The sequence below is a fragment of the Megalops cyprinoides genome, chromosome 15, assembly GCF_013368585.1.
Source record: "Megalops cyprinoides isolate fMegCyp1 chromosome 15, fMegCyp1.pri, whole genome shotgun sequence".
NCBI lineage: Eukaryota > Metazoa > Chordata > Actinopteri > Elopiformes > Megalopidae > Megalops > Megalops cyprinoides.
Window position 1 is genome coordinate 18,916,855 of NC_050597.1, and position 17,917 is coordinate 18,934,771.

The 17,917-nt window shown below is 41.4% G+C and overlaps 1 protein-coding gene across 3 annotated transcripts; it reads right to left on the reverse strand.

Annotated features, from left to right (window-relative positions):
• Positions 1-2,248: 2,248 nt before the first annotated feature.
• LOC118789654 (zinc finger protein 518A) lies at positions 2,249-15,946 on the reverse strand. 3 transcript variants are annotated; one of them, XM_036546151.1, is made up of 3 exons: positions 15,893-15,946; positions 4,135-6,812; positions 2,249-3,267 (listed from the first exon to the last, which is right to left on the reverse strand). In XM_036546151.1, the coding sequence occupies exons 2-3, from the start codon at positions 6,791-6,793 to the stop codon at positions 2,459-2,461; spliced, it is 3,468 nt and encodes a 1,155-aa protein (XP_036402044.1). In that variant the 5' UTR covers positions 6,794-6,812; positions 15,893-15,946; the 3' UTR covers positions 2,249-2,458. The 3 variants fall into 3 exon arrangements, with proteins under 3 accessions (XP_036402044.1, XP_036402042.1, XP_036402043.1); XM_036546149.1 differs by having other exon boundaries at positions 2,249-6,812; XM_036546150.1 differs by lacking the exon at positions 15,893-15,946 and adding an exon at positions 9,041-9,101 and having other exon boundaries at positions 2,249-6,812.
• Between the last annotated feature and the right edge of the window lie 1,971 nt (positions 15,947-17,917).

Sequence of the window (17,917 nt, forward strand, 5' to 3'; positions counted from 1 at the left end):
AAAGTGTCTTGACTGGACTGAAAACAGGACTTGATTGGGGACAGCAGATTTATTTACAAACATGCATACCAAAATTATGAGACGCTACCCCCGTATGAGGTCACAGATAGATGTTAACCTACCAAGTGCAAAAAGAAAAAAAAAATTATAGGCTATTCTTTTCAAGTTACAGTAGGAGGGATTTTTTTATTCACCTTTAACAAGATAATTGCTCATAAAAAATTGAAACACCTTGTTACATACCAAGTACTTCCAGTACTTACTATCAAATGTCAACAGTCACAATCCTGTAATGTCCAGGTTCAACTAAAACATGAAATTCTTTTTTTTTAAAAAAAAAAAAAAAAAAATACAGTTTGACGTTTCATTCTCCTTCATTTTGATCACTCTTTTCTGGTCACTATTGCATATACAGTAGTTGTGGAAAACAGCTCTGATTAGATTTGACGCATGGTTACTCAATATTATATAATGATCTCAGATCCATTAAAAACTGGTGACTATTTCTAACCTGTACAGACAAACAAATCATATAAAAACAAAAACTTCGTACAAAAGCGCTACTGGTTTTCATATATGTAGTAATGATCTTGTCAAATTATTTTTCGTTGTTTTCTTCTTGGTTTGGATGCAAAATGATCTCAATGAATTGATACAAGTAATATGATCTCTTTCAACACAACAAACAGTTCAGCCAAGACATACGGAGTGGATCACACAGTATGGGTGCTCAAACCCCACTAGGCATAAAGGGATTCAGCTTTCAAAGAAGCTGTTGCTTTTGATTGAGAGTATCTTAAACACACATGTTGAAATACACTGTTGATAATGCACCGCAAAGAGGTTTGAGCGTGGTGAATCCACCCATCCAATCAACCACACTGAGGCAAGAATATTCAGCCAGTGTGTGAAACGCATTATAGTTACAGGGAAGCACAGGCCAATGAGAACTTAGAAATATGCCCATAGTGAGCAGATTTTTGCACGTGCCTATTATGCCACAGTATATCCAACAGTGACTAACCCTTGATTTCACTTTTTAGTTACACTGACATTTAAGCAAAGTTCTACTTTCAATCAATCAAGCCTGAATTAGACATACATGATTAATGATAACGGTAAAATAATGTTCTGATACTTTGAAGGAATTATCAGGGTTCTTACAAAGGGTTCTTACAGAGTTTTGTGCCAGCAGTTAAAATATAAATACACAACTTTTTCAACAAAGGATTCACTGGTGGAAAATATCATAAAACACAGTATTTACAAATGGAAAAAAAAAAACATCTACAGAAGGTAACAGCTTTTGAAAATGCTTTCCACAGGAAAATTTGTAATGCACACAGGATACTTGCCACTCATATATAAAGAGAACCTATTTATATGTATATACCCGTAAACAATTGGTTAACTGTTTATGTTGAGGACTCCTGACAATATGCCAGAAATGTTATTAGGACCAAGGAGTAAAATATGTAACTACGACGTACTGCAGGGATTCTGATCAATTAAAAAGGTTAGCAATTGTTTTTTGTCAGGGTAACACAACTACGTTAGCAGAAAAACAACATTAAAAAAGGAAAAATAACGTATAGTGAAACAAAATCAACTCTCAGTCCTCCCTGAAACGTGTATTCAAATGCTGAAAATAATTAACGTAAAGAGGTGGAAATCACAGACAAATTGGGAGTTTGTATTTTACATATCTAACGTTTCCATTAAAAAAAATCTATCACCTGAGTTGATCGGTACGTGTACATCTTAGTTGTTGCAACAAGTCAAGCACTTAGTAGTACTTCTGTACTATGGGCAGAAATGAAATGGTGTTTCCTTCCTGGTGAGATCAATGTCACAAAACAATTGTCCAACACAAGTTACTGACACAATGTGCTGGACAAAATCACTTTTCTTTTCTGCTCTGTGGAAATCTGCAGATTTATAAAAGAACACGTATTTATTTGACATCTGCCCAAAGTAGCTACAGAAGCACTTTAATTGTACACATATTGCTGTCCATCAACCATGTACTCAAAAAGCTCTCTTACCCAAACTTATATACAAATACAGTGTGTGCAATGCATACTGTTCACATTTAAATTCAATATATACATAAAGAGCTCCTTTTCAGAGTCTTAACATTTGGTTTTTAAGTTGTACCAGACACACTCGTAATGAAGACCTTAAGAATCTCACCTGAGGGACAACTTAAAATTACTACTTTTCTGCTTCAGCAACACTGGGAGAAAGGATAAGCACAGATCTCTAAACAACACAGCTTTCAGTCTGAAAGGGACAAAGACTGGGTCATTTCAAGGGTATCATTGTCTGCAATGTGAAACACAGCTAACCTTGTGGTGTGAGGGAGATAAGAGTCAGTGGACTAAAGTGTGGAGACCTGAGTGAGCAGACAGAGAGCACGCATACATGCTCTTTAACTACCCACAATGCCCTTGGAGCTTTAAAACAGCTTGTTCCAGTCTCTTGTAGCCTCCATCAGATGCCGCTGGCCGTGACCTATCCACTCCTCCTGGTTGCCAAAGACTCGACCACAAAACCAGCAGTTGAATGTCAATGGCTGCTCAGTGCCTTCGGAGATAGTGTTCACAACTTTGTACTTATTCCTGCTGGTCTTTTTCAACCTTAGTTTCAAGATGAACCTCTCCCTGACCGTGCCCTGTGGTCGCACACGTCGACCATGAGAGGCGTGGCAGTTTGCTGAGCAGTTCTGCTTAAATGTGTCACAATCCAGCTCTGATAGGGCATCTACAGTTCTTTGGGACAGCGCCACTTTCATAACCTCGCCTCTAAACTTGTTCACCGTTCTCATGAGGCTAGCAACCTCTGGTATATCTGCGTCAGGGTGGTTGAGCACCACAACAGGCTGGTTTCTCCTTGGGCACTTAATAAGCTGACCAGGACTGAATGGCAGTAGCCTAAGTGTTCTCTCTACATCCCTTGGCACTGGTTCCCAATGAACAACAGTCGGGCCCTCCTTCTCTTTAGATTTTTTGCTCGAGAGCCTCCTTGCTTTGGATGCAGGCTCCACGACATCTTCCACGGACGGCTTCGTCTGCCTCTTCCTTTTGGGCGTCTGGTGATTCATCCTTGGGTGTGGGAGGCGTGCTTTCTTTAGCTTGCAGACCAACCCTTCTTCCCTCTCTTTTCTTTGATCTTTACCTTGCACAGGTGTTGGGGAGGAGAGACTCAGTAGCGGGGAAGCTGCAGCTTGGATGGAATCCTGTGATGATGACCCTGAGGTTTTTGTTCCTGTGGAGACATTCAGAATGGATTGGTTGGATGACATCAGCAGATAAGGTGACTGCAGAGCACCTGTGGCTAGGTAGATGGGCTGGTTGGCGTGCGTGGTGTGCGTTGTCACCCCACTGCTAAGCGTGCCACTGCAGGAAGGAAAGCTAGCATCTGAAGCATTTCTAACAATCTTAAGAAAAACCCTACTGCCGCCACTTTCGTTGGTTTGGCCAGTCTGATTTGTGGCTTTTCCTTCAGAAGGACTGTTCAGCAGTATCCCAGACTTAACTGGAGACAAATATCTAAGCAGGAAGGCTTGTCGACCAGCTTGTAAAACAGTGGGTTGGTCTGGAGAATTCACCGGCACAGCCAACATTGGTCTGGACTGCGGCGTCTGCACACTGCTGCCTGTAGCGGCCCCCCCACCAGGCGTTGCGGTAGCTGAAGCCACAGCCAGCGGTCTTTGAACTAAAAAGCATGTCGGCGCGTTTGCAGTCCGTTCTCTGGAGACAGACTGAATTGAGCTGGACAAGAACAAAGGTCCCTTCAAAGGTGAGCTGTTGACCAGAAAACTGCCCGTGCTGGTGCCAGCCCCCTGCTGGGTGCCAGTAGTAAGTGTTGTGCTGTTTTGCCCACCACCTTTTGCCAACCCACCACCTGCTTCTTTGTCACCCAAAACCTGTGCAGCTGTGCCTATCCTGCCATTACTCAGTGTGAAAGCCAGTGCCGCTGTTCTGTTAGTCGGTCTTTCACCTCCAGGCTTCAGATAAGAAACATTTATTGGGGGAACAGACCCAGTGATCAGTTTAAATCCTGGGCTGCCCCTGAGCTGAACAGGTACTGCATACCCATTCTCAGCAGTCTGTAGAAAAACTTGTTGCTTACCCTCTGTCAGATTAAGGGGCTGTAGAATCCTCAGTGTGGTTGTGGGGGTCCGAATCACTTCATGGTTCAGCGTGGTTCCAATTCGCTCCTTCTCCAGCTGCTGACTGATAATGGCATCAGAATGCTGTTCTAGTATCTTCCCCAACATGGCAGCATTACTCGAACTTGCTGTACTTTTCTCTCCCCCAGATGAGTCGATTTTCTCTGTGCTTTTCGCAGCATGGTCTTGGGGTTCAGATGCACTAGTATCCTTGGTGTTTGTTCCTGTCTCAACACTGTCATCACAACCAAGGGGCTCCATTTGTTGTTCTGAGCTTGGAGAGGCTGTTTCCAGTGCAGTTTTTGACTTTTGAGGAGATTCTGGAGTTTGACACATCCCACTAACCTGCTGGGGGGCCTCCTCTTCTTCAACAGTGGCTATGCACTCATCAACTTCAATTTCACTGTCTGGTACTTTTTCCATCGACGGAAGATCTGAGCCCATAGGCGACTGGGTGTCTTGAATGTCTTGATTGGGTGAGTGTGTAAACCCTACCTCATCTTCTTGACAATCCTGCAGCTCCTGTTCAGGCAAGTCTGCTAGCTTCAAGGTTCCATCAGATGATGCTCTCGAAATCTGACTGCTGTCATTCTCAGGGTCCTCCATCACCAGCTCATCGTCACCAGGCAAGGATGTATCAGAGGAAAGACTAGAGGTGTCCTTTGAGTAGTTGTGGAAAGTGAAGACCTCTTGGTTTGGAGAATTCAGTGCAGATTTACTTGACATATTATCATCATCAATATTCTCTGGGCAGGTGAGTGACACATCCATTTCTTTTGGGTCTGCAGATTCAAGCGGCGTCTCCATCTCTGAGCCAGGTTGGTCAGGAACAGATTCAGGAGATGACGTGTTGCCATTAGGTTGACTGGTATCTTCACCTTTCAGTGGTGAGCTGTGTTCCATCTCGTCCATGATGGGGCAAACGCTGTCTGTGGTGGGCGAAGTCGCAGGGCCTTTGTTGCTGTTTTCTTCTTCTGGAAGCTGTTGTTCCTCTGCCTCTCCTGCCTGTGAGGGTGACTCATGCTGGCCATTTTCATCCCCATTTTTCTGCACTCCTGTTTCTTCTGAAGTTTCTGGTGAAGTGGCATCATCATTTTCCTTTGTAGAGGTCTCCTGCTGAGACAAGGGGCTGCAGAGAGATGTACTGTTGGGAGAAGCCTCAGCATTTGACAAGTCTGGCTGGCTGCTGAGGGGGGCAGTTCCTTCTTCAGAATGAACCGGACTGTGAGTGTCTTCTGTGCATGTTTCCGCTGTCTGACTGTCTGCATCCTTCTCAGCAACTGATGACGTCGACGATGCTGCTGCAGACTCTGGTGTTTTAGGAGAGGACTCTTGCTTCCCAGATGGTATAACTTTGAGTACTAAATGTTTCTTGCCATCCACCATCTTGAAGCCCATGACTTTTGTAGTGCAGTTAGGAGGGATGGTGATTTTGTTTTTGACCATGAGCACAGTGAGACCATTGCTATTGGGGTTTAGGAAGCTGGTGTTGGGAGTTACAGCAGCTTCCTGCTTAGGCTGTGACAATGTAGGAATGGTCTGGGAAGCATACTGCTGATCAGTTTTAAGAGCCTTAGCCCATTTCTTACAGTCTCTCTGAGCTGCAACAGTCCTCTCCAAAAACTGCTGCGTCTCCTCCAAAGTCTTTTCTGGATTAGTCAGCCTTCCAAATTCATCAAGCAAACCCCCTCCAGACAAAGCATGCAGGCCTTTGGACATCCAATGGGTCTGCCTAGCTGGATTCTTGGTTAGTAGAAGCTTTAATCCTGGCGATGAGTTCACTAGTGTTTTGGGGCCGTCCTCCCCGGCGCTCCTCCTGGTTCTTCTCTCCATCTCATCCCCATGGACAGTAGCCATGTGTTTTGTAATGTAATCCTTCCGGGGTGCCCCATAGTCACAGAGCTGACAGGTGAAGGGGTACGTCCCTGCATGAGTCAAGACATGTTTCTGATACTCGCCGTTGCTGTGACTCACATGCTGGCACTTACTGCATTTGTACTGGGGGTCGTTGTGTCTATGAGTGTGCTGTACAAAAGTTCCCACGTCTTTAGTGGAGAACTTGCACTTCTCACAGCGGTAGTAGCCGTTAAGGCTGTGGAATATGTTGAAGTGTCTGGTGAGCTGCAGGAGGGTGTATTGCACGCTGTCATTGCAGATCTCACACCGTACAAAAGTGTCTCGGTGTCCTATACGGTGTCGCTGAAGGCTGGAGAAATCATGGGTGACGAAACTGCACATGTCACATGGAAAGGTTGGTAGGCTTCCTTGGTGAACTCCCTGAAAATGCTTCAGCAGGTCATTGGGACTGAACATCGCCTGGCCCATGCATTCAGAACAGCTGAACCTGAGGATTTTTCCGGAAATGCTCGCCCCTGGTGGAGTCTCTTGGCCCCTCAGCGGTGGCCTCTTGAAGGACTTGCGGGCAGTCTGTGCCTTGTTTTTCTCATGACTTTCCTCTGCCTCTTCTGGACTGTACTCCCCGTCCACATTCTGCATCAACGGAAGCTGGACGGCAACCTGCTTCAAACGCAGTCTTGTGCGCCAGTTTCCCGGGTCCTCTTTATCAACTTCTTTACTGCCTTCAGGTGGGTCATCGGCAGTTGTGTGGTCTGCCTCCATGCTTAAATTTACCAGGCGTCTGCAAATAAGCAAAAAGAAGAATCCAAACTGTAATTTATGGGCTAGGAAAATACATAAACCAAGGCAAAGCAAAACCAACAGTCTTAAAATTTTTAAGCCATTAAATAATGATGGGTAACAGAAGTTACCTTCAAGCTAGTGTATAAATGCCATATAAATCTATGCCATTCCAACATAAGCAAGTCTCTCATGTAATTGGAACACATGAAACAAGCTCTCAGTGTCAACCACTTCATTGGAGTTTTTGTAAACAAGTCCATAAACCCAACTAAGTAAAGCTACATACATTTCCTTGCACCTCTTCCACTCACCTTAACTGATGGCAAACTCAACCTACCCACAAACAGCAAATAAAAAGTGTCAGAAATGCACATTTTTACATAACAGATCAGTTTGCTGACCTTTTACAGGTGCTTTCTTGAATAGGTTTTTCTATCATGCTACTTCGTATCTCAAGCTGTACAAATCAGATATATACAGCATAAATTTAGCAAAAAGCCTGCAAGAAGGGTGGACAGATAGTCACTGACCTGAGAAATCGCAGCTTCCGAACTGCTAAGCTCCTTACTGGGCATATTTTGTTCTTTGTATGCTTCTAAATCATTACCCCTGCCATCACAGCCTTACTGAAGTAATAGCCAGTCATGTTCAAACAGCCATTGTATGTCTGTAGATTTTTTTTCCAATTCCTGGAATGATTGCTTCAACTAATGTAACATGACACAGGGTCCAAAATTAACTTTGTAGTCTACCAGCTATTGCATGAAGTCCCTATCACTTCACAACGTACCGCATATCAAAATAAACAGCAATTTTCTGATGATACTAGTTGTTTCTCTGTGCGACAAAACGTTGGGTAATCTGGTTTTGAAATCACAGCAAATTTCTGCATTGTCTCCAACATAGGGCTGACATTACATCCCACTTTGTATGAAAAATAAACACAAAATAATGTATTTGCTTTTCATTGCAATGATTCAAAAGTTGTGGTCAAAAGACGTGCGCAGGTTTTCATAAAATAAAGCACACTCTTCATCCAATGATTCAGTGACAAGACTTCAGCAAATAAAACAATGACATTTATTTCAGTTAGGTACTAAGCACATATTTTTTCAAATTGCTAAGTCATAGAGTATCCCACCATCATGGCAAACTTTATTATGAATAATCATCATATACAGATCCATAAGTTTTGTATGTTTGTCTGGCATTACCCAAGTTGCCACATCGTCTATGAAACACATCTACACAGATTTGTTTCAAAAAACCCTCCTGTAATTTCTCCCGCCAACTGTCTGTTCACATCCGGTGCTGCTGCGTTTCAGTCTTTGTTTATTAAGACGGACACAATGGCAGCTGCTCTGGTCACAAAACCAAATGTAACTTCACCACTTTGGGAACATTTAGGCTTTCAACCAAATGAAAAGGGAGAGCCAGCCAATTTAGACGAGGCAATATGCAAAATCTGCACCAGAAAGGTCCCTGTGAAACGGGGAAATACATCGAATTTGAGATCTCACCTACGTACCTATCATCCAGCTATCGAAGCACAACTGCCCCAACCCCTCCCCACCAAGTTGCAGAGCAGCCTCAAAAGGGACAGCTCAGGCCAGTGCCAGCCGACAATTAAGAGTCCTTTGCGCGAGTTGCCAAATTGCCATGAAAGTAACAGGTATAAATGCCTTACAGCTGCTGTTACCTGGTTGAGGAGATGGTTCCATTTAGCACGGTGGAGAAACCTGCATTCAAGTCAATGCTTCAAAAATTCGACAAGCAATACAAGTTGCCTGGCAAAACCTACTTCTCAGAGACTGCTGTCCCGAAAATGTACAACACAATAAAGGCATCGGTCAAGAACGTCGACTACTTCTCTGCCACTACTACTGATATGTGGTCACGTGTCAATATGACTCCTTATTTGAGTCTAACGGTGCATTATCTGACCACGGACTGGGCTCTTAAATCACGTTGCCTCGAAACAGTGTTCATGCCCCAGAACCACACGTCCGACAATATTTTGGAAGCTCTCCACCACGCATTTCATGAGTGGTCCCTGGATGAAAAGAAGCTGGCCTGTATCACTATGGACAACGGGGCAAACATTGTAGCAGCAGTGAACAAGCTGAACTGACCATGGTTGAACTGCTTTGGTCACAATTTACATTTGGCAGCAACAAATGCAATGGCAAGAGATAAAAGCTAAGCGCTAATGGGCCTCTCCCACACCTTGGTCAGTACGTTCTCTCAGCGCTGGTTGAAGAGAAGAGATCTGGCGAAAGCGGAAGTGGAGCTCCAAATCCCCAGCATGGCCTCATACTGGTAAGCTACAAAAGTAAGACTCTTAGGTTTATTATAGGCAAGTTTATTAATGACCACATCGCATAGAGTTCACATTCAGTAAAATACTTGTCATTGAGGCTACATTCAAATTCATCAACATAGGCCTGGCCTACTAAAACATTTAATGACAGTTAATATGGCATTGCAGCCTGCCTATATTCTGTTGCTGGCTTAATAAGATGATTTAAATGTATTTTTAGTTTAATAAAAATATATTGAAACAAATAATTTAAAATGTAGCCTATATTATTATTTTGTTAATTAGGCCTACTAAATAGATGTAGGCTAATTTCAGTCCCAATTTAACAGCCAATACTCTGCGCAGGACTGCGCTACGAGATGGGGCAGCAAACAGAAAATGGTGGACAGAGTCTTGGAGAAAATCCCAGCTATCAAAAGAGCTTTGGATGACCGGCGACACCAGCATCTAATTCCGAGCTGGCAGGACATCGCTGTCTTTGAATGCGGCCTTGAAACCCGCGGCTGAGTTTACGGATCTGCTGTCTGGCGAGACAGTGCCATCAGTCAAACCCGTCCTGAAACTCCTGACTGGAGATGTTCTGAAACCATCAGACCAGGACACCAAATTGACATCAAACATCAAGCGAAAGCTGTGCAGTGTTCTCGAGAAGTACAAACCAGCTGTCTTACAAGAACTTTTGGCAAAGGCCTGCTTGCTGGACCCTAGATATAGGGGGGATCATATCAATGACACGGAGGAGACGTGTCACATACGCACACATCCAAGAGATGCTGGGAGTGAAGGACAGAGGGAGCGGTGCCAATTCGTCAGTGGCTGGAGACGAAGAGTCCTTGGTGCAAGCGGTGGTGCCACTTGCAGCAAAAAAGAGTCTTGGAGACCTGCTAAAGTCATGGACAACCACCTCCACGTCCATACCTGAGAGAGCTCGAGCAGATACCGAACTCACGCACAGACTTCAACGCAGATCCACTCGCCTGGTGGCGTGACAACCAGGGTAGATTTCCTCTGCTCTCTAAAGTTGCCCGCAAGTACATGTGCATCTGTGCAATGAGCACACCATCGGAGAGAGTTTTTAGTGCTGCCGGGAACATTATTACCCCTCTCCGATCCTCTCTGAAACCACATAAGGTGAACATGTTGGTTTTCCTAGCACGCAACACGGACATGACAACCCAGGTCTAAATCTTATAGACTCTATTCTTTATGCTAAAGGAAAGGAATATTTCATTTTCATTTATTTTTTTACCATATCCAGTGCTTTTTATATTGCATTAGTTCTGCACCGTTTCTTTGACAAATATAGGCTATCCTTTTTTACTTTATTAAGACTGTGTATTCCGTTGTGATTTGTAAAAAAATTAGGAGACATGAGAAAAAAAAATTTTACTGAAGTTTCTCGTGAGCACGAAATAGTTTCTCGTTTTTTTTTTTTGCTCATGTCCCTTTAAGGGCTCTGTAGATTTGCACTTAAAAGATTTAGCCTAAACAATTTGCTTTATTTATTTTTGTTTGAAGATTTATATCTAACCTAGGCTACAAGCTAGGCTTAATCCTTTGTTTTTTCATAAAGGAGAAAAGGCGTGTAGCCTACGTTCTTCTTGCGCTTCATTGTCCTTCTATGTTCTGCATTTAACAATAAACAAGTATTTAATTTATTTTAATATCAGGATAAATGAAGTAAATGAAGTAATTTGCAAAAAAAAAAAAAAACTACCATATATCTCTGTGTTGAGCCACCCCAAATCACCGCAGGGGAAATTCCTTAACTGCGACAGCCCAAGCTATCATACGTAGCTTGTGAACAGGAGTCTGTACATGAATAACCAGCATGAGATTTCTCTCTGAAAATGACAGAGCAAGGGGGGTGGGGGGGTCTTGCCACTGACTTAGCCTACAGTTAAAAACAACAGAAACCAAACTGTTCGGACATCTTGCATCTTTTGACTTACAAAGTAGGCTGTGATCATTTTTTTATTCATGCAAAAAACACCCACCAGAATGGCTAGTGACCCTGCAACCACAGAAGAGAAAATCTACCCACATTTGCTGGCTGGTATGTGTTAATTTCAGACCCTGATACTGAGATCAATCCTCATCCTTACCTCTTCAGTGCACTTCACCAACAATAAGCTGCTGTATTTATGCATTCTTGACTTTGATTAAAAACAACATTCTTGAAGTTCACCATGTTGTTTACAGAAAGGCTGTCCTAGCTAATGTGGCAGTACAGGTGGTGTGGTGCTAAAGTGAAATAATTCTTTCCATCTCTGTAGTGCAACAATGCACCAACCTGCCAGCTAATTTTGTTACAATGATAAACCAGCTGAAAGGTGATGCTGGTGTGAAATTTTGATAATCATAAAGGCAGGCTTTTATGAGCCCCTAGGAAGATAAGGATGAATGAGGAGAGAAGGAGGGGTGGTTCAAAGAACAACATACTTGATAGCTAGCTACTAGTGCCCGGAAATATCTGTGCATACTAGTAACTTCTGACATGAAGCCATTACTTGTTATTTATATGTTGCTTTATAGCGGGTAGGAGGGGGCAGACCTTTAAAAAATGTTCACATTTTTTACAAAATATAGGCTTATCTGCAGATCAAAATGCACAGATACGAGAGAATCTGAGCAAGTCAAAGAATGTGCACTTTTCAAAACATTTATCAACAGGAAAGAGATAACCATTTTCTCAGAAATTAAAGGAGATGCCACTGCAGTCCCTTCTTCCCTTTTACAACAGATCTAGGATCAGCTTGTACAACGCTTCTCCTTCATGTCAAACCACTGAGGGGAGGAAAGGAGACATGGACCCAGGATCAATAACACAACACATAATGTTCCCACACCAGTAATCAGTAGGGAAGTTCAAACTATTGATGCATTCATGGTTTGCAGTAAACAATACTAGCTACATATTAGAGGAAACACAGGCTTCAACTTCTATGGCTATATGTTGCTCGCTAATTAGCTGGCAGCTATTTGCTTAGCATGGAACTTCAGTCAGATAACTAGCTAACTGAAGAAAGTAATGTCAAATTAATATACAGTTCACCTACAATGGAAAAAAAAGTTTGAAAAGATTGTGAAAAGTGATTTGGTAACATGACATTGTTTTTTTTAGTTAGTACTTTATCACTGGGAAAGGATTAAACAGATGAAGAAATATGGATTAAGCCAAATGAGAGTACTGTCAGAAGAGAATGGGTCAAATGATTTTTAAACAACATATACAACTGGGCTACAGGCTAGTTTTGCCATCAAAGACTACCCCCAAAATCATGTTTCCAGAAGTGAGCAAAGGCACAAGTGTGTCACATGCTCAGGTGCCTAAGTCAGCCACTTATTGCATCAGCAAACAGGCCAGAAAGAACACAAATCCAGCACTGTAAATGACTGGAATTTGTCTTTCGAAACTGCACTTTTACAAAAGGAATAATATGTCTGTTCAGTTAGTTCCACAAAGGACATATGTTTTAAAATGGCTTTACTGTTTCACATAACGATAAGAAAAGACGCTGGAATGCCAGTAAAATTCATCGGCTCAGTGTACCTCTAATAAAGCTAGTTCAAATATGTTTTTGTGTGCTGCAGCTAAATGTCCATTTGGTATGCGGATTATAACTGAAAACATATGGTACATAGTTGCATCACAGATAAATGCATCAGTGTATCTCATTAATTTTTTTCTAAACATGAAATTAAAAAACACCATTACTTTTTTATTTCTGCCTAAAAACAGTCTGCGACCAAGACCTGTAGACGAGCAATTTCAGTAAGGCAGCTTGGCCTTTCACTTGCACATCACCAGCTGAAAAAAATATGAGGTAAAAGGTTAAACAGAGGAGCAGCTGATTTCATTTGTATTAAACGGGTTCCTGTGTCCATATAGCTGAAAATGCTGGATTCAGACAACTCCTGGATCAATCCAACATAAAATATGCATCACATTGTCAACATTAGTCCATACCCTATCTACAGATATTGCTAAAAAGGGAAACCATATTGCAGGGAAACCATTTTCCTCATTCTGTAATTAAGCCTACTCATTCTGTTACTCAGAGAAGTTATTTTGCCATGTTATCACCAGTATACAGTATCATCATGTGTATGCTCGTCTTACATTCTATCAAATACGGCTATGCATCTTCTAAATGCATCAAGTCTCACACACTGTGCTTTGCTTTGATTTACATCTCTGCATTGTGTTATTTGTTCATGTCCTGCGTGCATACACAATCAACGCCACAAAAAATTCCATGAAAAGTCAAAAGGTTGCGTTCATTTGCCTTATTACATTTACACGAACTCAAGCGGAAGACATTGTCTTGCAGAGCAATTCACAAAAAAGCACATGCATCATGTTAGACATATAGTCGTCTTGACAGTGCAGTAACAATAAAAAGCAAACTTTCTTGGTAAAACTGCCAAAAACAAACCAGGAAGTAAGAAACACCTGTAATTAATCTGACTTCCAAATACACAGCATACACAAAACAGGGTGGTCACCCAGACCTCTTTGCCTCCTGAGGAGAGGTAGGCCTTACTCACAAAAACCCATGTCTACGGCAGCACGTGTAGCATTGTGACTCATCCATGATCTTTTCCTCCTTTTGTCCTTATCGGCTGGCACAACAGGTCAGACCTGATAAGGAACTCCAGTGCTGCAGACAGAAAGCTAACCAAAATAAAATAGCAACATAACAGTAAACCAGCAGTCTGCTGCATGTAGAGGATTTAGGTTTGTCACCCTTTCAAAGGCGCCATACGAGTTTTGAATTTACTACAAAAGCCTTGAACTCCATCTGCAGAGACAACAGCAACACCAGGGGCCCCACTAGAAGCAAAACTGCTCTGAGAATACAAAAAAACCTCTGATGCCTCGTAATTGAATGCACAGACTCAATATTTCCTGATGACATAAATAACCAACATCTTAAGCTTGCGTTCAACTATCACGCTGAAGAATCTTTAGAACATGTTTTAAACACTCCATTCTTGTAGTGGAAAAAATACACCCACAAGCAATGAGCACAAACGTTCGCCAAACGTCAAGATATGGCTCCCACTAAAATGCCGCCAATCAACAGCACACAGAATGACTGATTCATTGTGATTTTTTTTAAACTATGACAAGAGATTCATTTTTGCAGGCAGAGATTTTTTTTGATCTGGAAAACAATGACTAAAACAACAATTTCCAGGTCCGTCCATCAACAGCCAGCATTGTCTCAGTAACGAAATCTATGGAGATCCACATACAAGCTCCCTCAATGAAAGCAAAAAGGTGAAGCCAAGAGGTTGTCTAACTGAAAAGGCAATAAGTCACCTGCCTTACAAGATCACAATATCACCCACAGTAGTTGACAAAAGAATGCAAGCTGAGAATTCCCAAAGCTAATAATTTTCTTAAAAGAATAGCAAGGTATCTGAGCAGACAAAACAGACCCAGGATTTATCAGGGTAAAGTTAAACGTGCAACCATTTCACAATGGTGTTAATGGGAGGAGATGTCAAGAGCTGCTGCCTTGATTTTAATGCATCCAGAGGATGTTCAACCATCAAGCAAGAGCACACACACAGAGCAACAAGACACTATACTGAATTTTGCAAAGCAAGATAAATGCACCCTTCGTGTTGTTATTTTAAGAGGACCAAAGGACCAAACAACTGTGCAAGTGAACAATCTTCTGTTTGATATATACAGACGTATTTGTCCACGTATGCCAAGAAATTAGCTCTACTTTCAACACTTACATTTTGTCTCCTTCCCTGACCAGGTCCCTGTAGTCTTTAATCATATGCAAAAGAGGTCCAACAGAATCAACGCTCTCACAAGAGATTTCCATACACTCCACTCTGCATGGCAAAGTACCATGCTAGTCAGGATGAAAAGTTTACTTTCAGACCATAACCTAGGATCATGTTCTTGTGTCATGAACTCAAGGGGCATTCAGTCAATGCCCTGCTGTAGCCTACCTTTGAGGGATTATTTTAAGCAAGTATATTTTATGTTTTACTATGTTTCAGTTAGTTTGGATAGTTTGTCTGTTCATTTACTTAATATGTGGATGTTATGCACACACAAATATACAATACTGTAGTATCTCTGCAGCATCCACATAGCAGAATAAAAAAATCACTTGTTTAAATGCTGTTGATTACTTCACGTGTTAGCTTTTGCCTCTTTAAGGAAGTATTTAATTTATAGTTCTCGACATTAAATCGTTTCAGGGCAACCAGATATTTCAGTTCTCAATATTCTCAATAACGTTTAAAATTATTAAACATTTGACATTTTGAAAACGGGCCTCCACAGCCTTACTGGCTACTACTTCCAGTTGACTTTTCAATAGAAACCTAAGGCATTATCCAACTTCAAAGCAACGCGGACGAATACATTGTAGCTTGCTAGGGAGCTAACATGTAACTACATTTAGATTTTCTAAACAGTTTAAATTGTTTGATGTTTTATTCTCCACTGTCAGTCAACTCGGTACAGTACTATTAGCTAGCGAGTAGGCACTTAATTTTATCAAGAAATTGTAGCTTGTCGAGCACTACTTGGTAACAAAATAGAGCTAGCTAGCTAGCTAGATGCCCCCACCCACGCTTAAAATAAGTAAGCAAATATGCATTCAAAATTCTTAAATTATGCACTAATTCAAACCCAGCGCATGCTTTACACACATCCATCAAATACTCAATGGTTACTTTTAACGGAACTCTGTGAAACAGAGGACTTCTGTTGAATTTACCTTTTCGTTTCTCTTTAGTCTAGCAGGTCAGTGACGGCGGCCATGACAGTTCCATCCGGGTATGTGGGGCTGAGCTGTGTGTCTATAGCACGGGAAGCCAAAGCGGATGAATATGGATTACCTGAAAGACTACTCTTTAGGTTGTTTATTTTACGGCTTTTTGCAGGAATATGAGCACATCATGTTCTTCTTTTTAAAGGTAGGGGTTGCATCCGAAACCGCACTTTAGGAAACAAGTTGAAACTCTGTTTTGGAACATGTCTGTTGCGGTTGTATGTGCCCCTTCCTTCCAGATTGTATCTACACAGTTTATAACTGTAGTATTAGCCTCACAGTAAAATGTCATGCCCCTCAGACGGAGCTCAGACCCGCCATTATCCACGAGGGAACTAGCTAAATTACCTACATTTTTTCCTTTGCTACAGGTACATAACTTCTCCAAAATATGTTGCTCTTTGCACATTAAATAATCACAACACAGCCACAAGGAAATTGAAAGAATAAGGCGTAACAAGATAATAAGAGGTTTACCTTGTTTTGCAGAGTGAGTGTGCAAATTTTGCTGATTATTACTATTGGGGATTAGTAGTTTACCGAGATCATTAAGCCCGTGCCTGCCCGTCAATATTCCATACCCCCACTGTCAAGCCAATAAGACAGACATATAAATACATCTTTTCCTGCAAACATGTCAGCAAGTATCACTCGACCTATATGTCTGATTGTAACAACTGAATGGTTTATTATTAAGGAAGTGTATGCATGTCATTCATGTTTGAAATCATGACCAAGCCATGTGTTTAATAAACTTACGATAATGTTCAGTTATGTTAAAGTAAGAAGTCGTATCTGAGGGTAGAATAGGAAGCCTTAAATTAACTCTGTTGTACTCTCAAAAAGTTTAATTTCTGTAGAATTTAGTTGGACAATTTCAGCCCTTTGGGACAATACATTAGTCTGTGTATCTATGCTCACTGATACAAATAAAATCTATAGTTTAGTTAAAGATCTACATTAGATTGAGTGGAACACTAAGCTCAAATGTAGATATCAAAAGTACCAACAGCACAGAGCAATACAAAAAAATTATGCCCTTGCTCCTAGTTACAATGCTGTTGTTTGTTAGTAGGTCTAATTAGATGCATCCTCAGAATGATACAACAATCAAAATTGCCACAAGAATGGAAAATGTCTATTTTTCATTACACCCCAACAAATAATAAAGAAGAAATTGTTGCTAATTTTCAGTTGTCCATCTGCAACAAAGCTGATTTGCTCGTTTGTCATTATTTGTTGACTACATTCAATGTCCAGTGAATGTAGTAGACCAGAAAGACATGGATGAACTATGAAAAAAAGATGCAGTGGAATAGCCTGAGTATGTGTTGTTTCATATTGCAGAGGGTTAGGATTGGAGTCCTGGCCCTTTTGGACAGACTGTTCACTCGTCCTTTGAGATTTTGCTGGGGTTTTTATTGCATTTTATTTTTTATTGGTTGCCTTTATTCAGAGCACATATAGATCACATTTTTAGTTTTGATATATTTATATTACATTTATACTGAAACATTGTACTATCAATTACCTTACTCAATGGTACACCAACACCTTGGAATCTCACCTGTCCCACCTAAAAATCAAACCCACAACCTGCTTGTTATTGCTACAATTCCTATTCCCTACCAACTATGCTGCAACCCAAAAGACCCTATTGGTATCTCTTGACCGGTGACCTGTCCATCAGTGTCAGTGTAGGGGCCTTGTTCACACACTACTAAATAGAGTCATAAGTCCCCCCTTTCTGTTGTTTATATAGCCAAATTCACACACAGTCCCAGTACAAGCCACAGCAGTAACAGAAGTTGTCTGTCTTAGCAATGACACTGAAGCAATAACACTTGTCAGTAACATTTTAATGCTAATACGTGTGTGGCTAGAAATTGCAGTTGCCTACTAGTTGTAGCTATGCAAGTGATATTATAAAACAAGCTTATTGGTTAGTTGATCCAAAGATGCCATTTTATT